At 49.9% G+C, this 8,967-nt stretch overlaps 1 protein-coding gene across 1 annotated transcript in view; it reads right to left on the bottom strand.

The window, feature by feature from the left end:
* RNF165 (ring finger protein 165) overlaps nucleotides 1-1,672 on the bottom strand; it is a 123,754-nt gene extending 122,082 nt beyond the window's left edge. The window contains exon 1 of the mRNA XM_019518118.1: nucleotides 1,179-1,672. Coding sequence (XP_019373663.1) covers nucleotides 1,179-1,437 — 259 coding nt within the window. The 5' untranslated portion in view covers nucleotides 1,438-1,672. The remainder of the gene's footprint in view (nucleotides 1-1,178) is intronic.
* Between the last annotated feature and the right edge of the window lie 7,295 nt (nucleotides 1,673-8,967).

Below are 8,967 nucleotides of genomic sequence, written 5' to 3'. Positions count from 1 at the left end.
GTTAGACTCTAGGGATATGACCAACAATAGGCCAGTGGGGGGGGGAGGGGGGAGGGGCTGGGGAAACATTTCCATGGAAAAGAAATGCAAGGAGATTGCAGCTGATTTCAAATTAATAATGAATCTAAATGCATCCTGATTTGGGGAGAGGAAGAAAATGGAAGGAATGAAAGGGGGGGAAAAAAAAACAACCAAAAACTAAAAAGGTTCAAGTCCATTGTTCGTAGCAGAATGTGGGGTGGTGGGTGGGACCGAGGGAAGGTGGAAAAAAAAAATATGCAATGGCCATACACATCCCATATTAAATCTCTGTAAAAAAAAGAATTAAGCTGATGCTTTCTTTTTTTTCTAATGTCTCTGAGCCATAAGCGCACCATGGAGCACGGCGCGGCGGTGAATGGATGCGCTCTCCGGAGTCAGCATTACCAACAGTTTGAATCCCAACAGAGGAGGAAAAATTACGGGGAGGGGGAAATTGTCCAACAAGAGATGGGGGGGAGGAAAAAAAAGCCACCCTAAAAACAGTCTGCTAATCCCGCCGCTATTTTAGTCCATTACAGAAGAAACAGCAAGGGACAAAAAAAGCTTTAAGAAGGCTGAACGTGCTCTCAGTCCGCAAGGGAGTGGGGGGAGGGCAGAGATAAGCTATGGAGGGATCTATCTCCGCCGGGGAATAAATATTAAAAGCACAAATCGATGGTTAAACAGAGCAGATGCCAAATGTATAGAGATGTATCCATATCTCTGTATCTCTCTCTCCCTACCGTCCAGAGGCACCAAATCAAAAATCCTTCCAGCACCTTGACCAGGACACAGCTCTGCTTTATTATTATCTTTTTTTTTTTTTTTTTGCTTTTTTTTAAAAAAAAATTTTACCCCCAGATTTGATTTTGTCGGGGGAAAAAGGGGGGGGTGGGGGGGGGGGGGGGGGGGGAGGAGAAGGAAGAAGCTGATTTTGGTTATCCGGGCAGTTAAAGGAAGGATCTCACATCATCCACCGCTTGGTTTCTGTCTGTCTGTCTTTTCCACCCTCCTCCTCAAGGAAAAAGTAGACGCGACAATTCAGCATTCAAAAAAAACCCACCCAAACCCCCCTAAAAACACCACCCCCCATCACCAGCATCAAGCACTGTGCATTGCAACACCAGAATAAAGAGCCCCGAAGGATAAAGCGATACCTCTGTTTCGTACAGAGCCAAACACTGGAAGAACAAGATAGCCGACGTGCACAAGTACCATCCTGCCCGCTGCGGCGCCTGCTCCGGCTGCGGCTCCGGCTCCGGCTCCGGCTGCGGCTCCTGCGGCTGCGGCGCCTTTGTTGCGCGGCGGCTCGGCGCTGGAGGTGCGCGTGGGGCGGCTCCGGCTGGAGCGGCGGCTGCTGCTGGCTGCGAGACAGATGGCCCATGGAAATGGTCCCTTCCAATCCCCTATATACATTCAAATGTGGAGCTGGGGCTGCAGCTGCCTGGCACACAAAGGGAAGGGCAGCCAATGGGAGGGAGGCCGTGGGGGAGGCTTGGCTGCGTCTCCCTCGCTTTCTTCCTGGGGGATTTTTTTCTTTTTTTCCCTTGTAATTCTCTCCAGCCCGGGGCTCCGCGGCAAGGGAGGAGCCGCGCTCAGGGCCGGCCCCTGCCCCCCGAGCAGCCTCCCGGAGGAGCGGGGGCCGGGGGCCCGGGCTTGCACGCGCGGGGGCTGCGGGCACACGGAGACGTTTAGGTGCACACACGTGTAGGTGGACGGGCACGTGGCGCGTGCACACAGGCGCATGCACATACGATCATGGTCACATGCACGCCCACATGCACACTTGCATGTACAAACACACGCGATGATGCTCGCATGCACACACTCGCATGCACATACACGCACAACCATGTTCCCACATACAAGCATACGCACATGCACATACGATCATGGTCACATGCACGCCCACATGCACACTTGCATGTACAAACACACGCGATGATGCTCGCATGCACACACTCGCATGCACATACACGCACAACCATGTTCCCACATACAAGCATACGCACATGCACATACGATCATGGTCACATGCACGCCCACATGCACACTTGCATGTACAAACACACACGATGATGCTCTTATGCACACACTCACATGCACATACACACACAACCATATTCACACATACAAGCATACACACATGCACATGCAATCATGGTCACATGCACGCCCACATGCACACTTGCATGTACAAACACACACAATGATGCTTACATACACACACATACATGCACATACACACACAGTGATGCTCACATGCACACACATACACTCACATGCATATATGCACAGTGATGCTCACATGCACATATACAATGATGGTCACATACAAACATACACACATGCACATACAATAATGTTCACATGCACACATACACACATGCACAAACACATACAATGATGTTCACATGCACACACACACACACTGACATGCACATATGCACACAGCACTACTCATGCGCACACACTCACATGCACGTACACATAATGATGCTCACATGTACACACATACACACATGCATATATGCACACAATGATGCTCACATGCACACACATACATACACATGCACATAAGCACAGATGTTCACATGTATACACATGCACACAGACACACGCTCACATCCACACACACAGAGGCATTAACATGTGCACACACACCTAGGCACATATACATCTCCCCCCTCCACAAATGAGCCACAGAAATATACAGGCACACACAAGCACAGAGCTGTGCAGAGCTGTGCTGCCAGACACACATGCAGATACACAGGGATTCATGCATACATGGTTATCATGGTTATACATGGTTGAGGCACACACAAATTCACACAATAGACCCAAGCCACAGAGATATGTGCATGCACACTGACACAGGGAAAGACAGGCTCAGGTGGAGACAGAGCAAGACGCGACACTCACAAACACAACACAGACACAGGCACATGCACAGATACAGACACATACAGGGACTTGTGCATACCTTGTAGCCATAGAGACACACGCACGCAGAGATACAGCAATGCAAATGGGCAGTCCCCAGCCAGAGACGTATATTCACACCCCCACAAACACAGAGGCCAGTAGAGTTGTATACACAGAGAGACAGCAGGACGCAGACACCCACCCGCAGGCTAGCCACGGACACATGGAACAGGGGTGCCATGCCAGGGCAGAACAACGATCCGTCTAGCCCCATCGCCTGTCTCCAACAGTGGCAGAAGTGGATGCTGTAGAGCAGGGGTTCAACCCCAACCCCCAGCCCGTGGGCCGGATCTGGCCCACAGAGCCATGTCATCTAGCCCACAGAGCTCCCCTGGGTCCAAAACCTGGGAGGCAGAAAGCGGTGGCGGTGTTTATTGCTGCTCCCCAGCTGCCAAATTTCTGATTCTGATGAACAGCCCCGGAGTGGATAGCGTGGCACTGCACTGGGTGGGGTGGCATAAGGCCCAATCCAGGAGCGGAGGCCCAAGGCAACGGTAGGGCCTGATCTTGGTGTGCGGGACCCAATCCTGGTACACAAAGGGCGGCGGGGTCTGGGCATGCAGGGCCCGATCCTGGGGGCAACAGAGCCCGATCCTGGCAGACTGAGGCCTAATCTAGGCACGTGAGGTCCAATCCTGCATGCTGACCTTTCACAAGACCCAGTTCACGGACCCGCCCAGCACCACTCAACTGGCTGGAGGGGCCAAAAGACTGAGTACCATTGCTGCAGACGGAGAGCATTGAACTGGGTATATCTAGGGCGTGCTCCTCTGTTCATTACCCTCCCTGGTATCCTCTAGCATCAGTTGAGAGAGATCTCCAACTGTTCTGTTTAATAGCTATTAATAGGTCCATCATCCATGCATTTGTCTAGTCCTTTTCAGACCCTGGCTCTGCTACCTACCTCCTGTGGCAATGAGTTCCACGCCTTAACTACATGCTGTGTAAAAACCAGCACTTTGTCTTGTTAGTTTTGAACCTGTCTCCTGCTAATTTGTATGGTTGCCCCCTAGTTGTAGTATTCTTGGGCTTGGTAAATAACCGTGCCCTGTTCACTTGCTCCACACCCCTCCTGATTGTATAGACCTCTGCCATGCATGGATAAATACAGAGAGAGCGCGGTGAACAGAGACCAGTGACAGATTGAAGCAATCACACACCGTAGCCACAGAGATACACATATGCACACGCATGCACTCATAAACATGCCTTATAACATGAAGGGCCAGACTAGACTTGCATGCATACAAATGCAGCTTTAAAATCCTGGCTTTAAAGGTGATGCAGCCTTAGAACCATATATACAACGAGCCCCCCATACACATCAGCAGGACATATATACAGGCACGTATGCACAACCCTGCACCAAGAGACGTATACCCCTGTGCACACACATCAACGTGCAGACACACACACGCATCCTGCACAATATAACATAGGCACGCACATTAGCGCCTTGCCAGCACATGTATAGTAAGCGCCCTGCCCTTCTGAAATAATGCTAGAGAGTTTAAAGGGAATTCTCCAGGAGAGTTAAAGAAATTATAGGAACGTGTTTATTCAGTTCTCTCATTTCCCCTAGTAATTATTTTTAGGACCTATGAGGTACCCCTAGAAATGTATTAAACCCATTGCATTCTATAGGTCTGGAGCACAGCAGGAAAGTGCATCAGATTTAGGGCTTAGTGTATTGTAGTCTCTAGCTCTAGGTACCTCCCCCAGCAGTGCCTTGGTGGCCTAAATTACCCTCCAGAGGCACCTTACTCTCTCCACGGAGCCTCGGTACCTAGCAGTGTCTACCCGAGTCACCCAGCTGGGGCCAGAGGCCTTGTTTTTAGGCACTGCATTGGCAAAGTGGCATCGTCTAAGGGATCCATCTGGATTTTGCCCTAGTTGCCAAGTGTAAAAATGTTGGCCCTGGTTTAGAGACCCCTTGCTAAGGCAAAGCCCTGGGTTGGGTTCATATCGAATGCTACTGTACGGTGTTCAACTTGGGCAGCTATTGTTTCCATGCTGTGGTCACTGAAGTGGATTGAACTCAAAGGCCACTACTTGAGAGCCCATTTCATTCCCCCACACATGCCATGCCGTATCAGTCTGAATGCTTTTATATTCATAGGCTCTATTTTTCATCCATCAGGTGAATCAAGCTACCTGTGAAAAAATGGGAGGGTAAATTTGATTGGTTCATCCTACCTTCTCCCTGGCATCCAGTCCATACATGCAAACATATTATTTAATTCCATTAAGCTTATTTTTAAAATGCATTTCGGGGACTTGGGGGTTTTGGCTTCGGTTTAAAGCCCACCATAGTAAAGGCATTCGGCATGAAGGTGGAAAATCCAGGCAGCGAGTCTGTCCTGGTATCACCCCCTTGTGTCCCAGGTGTCAGGGAGGATTTTGAGCCTCGGTTCTGAATTGCCTGAATTGTCATGTTGTTGGTTTAGGAAAGACCTTTAACATTTCCTGAGTGCAGGTTGTTGTGACTGAGCTCATCTTTGTTTCCTTTGCAATCATATTATTGCTTCCAACGGATATTTTCCTTGGAGAGAGAAATAATCCTTCGTTGTCCTATCTACGTACCCAGATCAAGCTTTCCAGTAACACAAGTCCAGTGTTCCTCTCCATTCAAGAGTACTAATGGGAACAAAACACCTGCAGTCTGTGCCGCTGCTACCGCTGCCAATTGTTTTAAAACTGGAGCTCGTAGACAATGACGGTTATGCTCCTCCCGCCTGGAGGACAATGCACGGTCTGTTGTTAACTTCAGGCTCAAGCTTTGAGGATTGCTGGTTTGTTTTTTTTAATCATGAATCTCCCTACAATAGACAACTGTGCTCTACTGTGTTGACGCCCTCTTTGCTTGGAGGACCCATTAAGTGGTGGAGCAGCCGTCTTGAACGGCTCCCGACGATCCCAAATGAAAGCAAACTCCCCCCACCCCCAAATACCGCTCCTGACATTTTTAGTTGGCAAACAGCTTCAGACACCCAGGAACCCATACACATAATGAGATAACCCAGGTGATTTCTGCCCTTTCAAAGCAGCAGGTGTGATTACAACAAGGCCATTCCTTTCCCATTTTGCTGTAGCCTGCAAAGAGCGTATTAAAAAAAACAACCCCAAAACCAAGATATTTGTGATTTGTAAAAAAAAAAAAAAAGTAACAATAATAATAATAACAATAGTAGTAATGACAAAAACAGTCATAATAATAACAGTAGCAGTAGTATGAATAAGCCTGCAGGCAGAACTGTTCTGGGGTTGGTTCTGTCTCCTTGAGGACTTGCACACTTGCAGCCTAGGCATAGTTTGGCCGTTTGGTAAGACATCTTCCTCGTGTCCTTCCTCCCAAAACATGTTCACCCTAGGAAACGGGAGGTTGCTAAAAAGAGAAGCTCTAAGGGGAATTGGAGCCAGTTGTAACCCCACCTTTCCCCACCTCTTCTGGCCTCCCCAGGCTCTCTTGGCCACTGGCAGGTGCAAATGGATAACAAGGAGAGTGAGAAGTCCCTCTTGCCATGTTTCCTCAAGACTCAAGTAGCTTCCAGGTCCTGTAACACGTGCCCTCGGTGAGGGAATACGCTGGAGCGTAGTTTATCAGGCAGAGACCACGTCTTCTTCATGCCCTGTCTCAATCCTGCCCTCTGTTCTCGGCTACTCTATTGAGCCAGGCTTGCTGCTGCCAAGGGAGTGAAAACTGCCCCTGTGGGTCTCCAACATCCAGCACTTCCTACCTGGTAGCGCTGCACCAGATCAGCCGCCGAGGGGGCCTCCCAGACTACAGAAGAGAGAGCTGTGTGCCAGTGATAACATAAGGCAGGAAAACAGCAGTTAAGATGAGCAAAGTGCTTGCACGTCTCACACGGATGTGCGCTGCACAGAGCTAGCTTCAGGTCTGAGCCTGGATGCCCCGTCATCTGCCAAGTGCCCGGGGTAGGCTCTGCCCTTGGAAGCAGCTCTGCAGCCCCACCTCTGCTGAAACCTCTCAGCCCCTTTGCTTCCTCTCTCAGCCCCTTTCAGAAGTACTGCCCGAGCTGAGCTGACACGTCAGGCTAGCAAGGGTGAGTTGCATCAGTTTTTCTGTAGCCCACGGCATACAAAGGGAGTGACGTGGCTGGCATCAGCCTGGTTGCTTTATGAGTCTGGATGCCCGGGTACGCTCATAGATGGCTCAACTGGGGGTTGTTGTCTTCAGCATGAGTCTGGAACAAGGCCCATGCCCATACCTCTAGAGCTGCCGTGAGGGGCTGTAACCACTCTGCCATTGCTGGTGCACAGCCTCCCCAAGCCTTAGCTCTCCACCCCTCTGTAGCAGGGCACTTCACAGACACACAAACACAGCCACCTCGCCTCTGCCCTTGTAACTGCTTTACCCTGCACGAGAGAGCCAGGTCCTATGCACCCTCCCTGCTTCCTCCACCCAGCTCCCACCTCCCTGCCCCTCCACATTTTTCATCCTTAAAAGGTTCCCAGATAAACATGAAAGAGAGGAGACCCTTTGAATCCATCAGAGATGGGGACAATTTACCCAGGATAAGATTGCACAGAGTGTGGATGTGTGGATGTGGGGCAAGTGTGGATGTGTGGCAAGTGATTTCTCCCCCCAGGAGTAGGGTTGAAGTGTCACTGAAGTGACATTATTGCCATGACAGTCCAGGGAACATACAAGAGGCACAGGGGGTTTTAGGACATCTTTTACTGGACCAGCTATATAGTTGGGAGAGAAGTTTATTCCAACTGATTGGACATAGTATACAGTTGGTCCAGTAAAAGATACCATAAAAAACCTTTTGCCTGAGTGCCACAATCATAACACTACCTGTCTCTTATATGGCCTGTCTAAAAGGAAGTCAACAGCATTATCCCCATTTTACAGAAAGGGAACTGAGGCACAGAGAAGTGCAGTGACTTGCCGAAGGCAGAGCCAAGAATATAACCCAGGTATTCTGGTGCAAGAAGGCTGCAGTGCTCTTTGCTCTTGCAAATATTGCTTCTCATTATGGCTGGACTTGCATAAGATTCAGATTATGCTCAAAATTATTATTAGATATAAACCAAAGTGTGAATTTAAGATGATGTAGTAATCCTGGTAAAACCCCCTGTGAACACACCTATTCTAGAACAAAAGTATCTTTTCCACCTTCGCTTGGCACAGGGTTTAGCTCTGATAAGAAAAGCCACTCTTACACCAACTGTGTCACTTGTGCATGATAACCAGTCCCCGACTTCCCCCTGTTGCTCTAGGAGCAGGTTGTGACATCTGGAGCCCCCTCCTCTGAACCCTTTCCAGTTTCCCCTTGCCACACCTTCCTCCCCTCTGTTCCCTAGCTCAGTGGTTCTCAACTGTTTTTGTACTAGGATCCATTTGTGAACATCGATGGCCAGTCCCGACCCAGTGCCCCCCACTCCCAACCCGCTGCCCCCAGGCTCCAGCCTCCCCATGTGTGGGGCAGGGGATGGGTGTGTGGGGCTGGAGGGGTGTGGGGCAGGCTGGGACTCTGCCAGCCTGCAAAGGAAGAGCCATGGTTTCCCACGTTTTTCTCCTTTAATGGAGAATCAATCCACTTTTAAAGTTTGTTGATCCATTTGCAACGTTTGTTCGTGACCCGTTCATATATTCTTGTGATCCACTTTTGGGTTGCAACCCACAGGCTGAGAAACATGGCCCTAGTGAACCCATAGTTCCTGACTCCCTATTGATATGCTTGGTCCCAGTCACCAGCCCGTAGTTTTGCTGCTGTTTCCGCCCAAGGACCTGGAGGACTGGGGGATGGCTCTGAACAGGAGTTGCCATTGTCTGCGCTTCAGCACCCTCACAAAATCTGCTGAGGCCGATGTGGAGGAGGAGGAGGACACATGTCCAACCCAGGCAGACTCCCTGAGGAGGGCAAGCTCAGATATGCCTGAGAAGGTGGAGTGGAGGCCGTTTTGGGGATGGGTTTTGCACTAGAAGGT

The sequence above is a fragment of the Gavialis gangeticus genome, unplaced genomic scaffold, assembly GCF_001723915.1.
Source record: "Gavialis gangeticus isolate Ggan-Ray unplaced genomic scaffold, GavGan_comp1, whole genome shotgun sequence".
Lineage (NCBI taxonomy): Eukaryota > Metazoa > Chordata > Crocodylia > Gavialidae > Gavialis > Gavialis gangeticus.
This window is presented reverse-complemented; position numbering and strand designations above follow the sequence as displayed.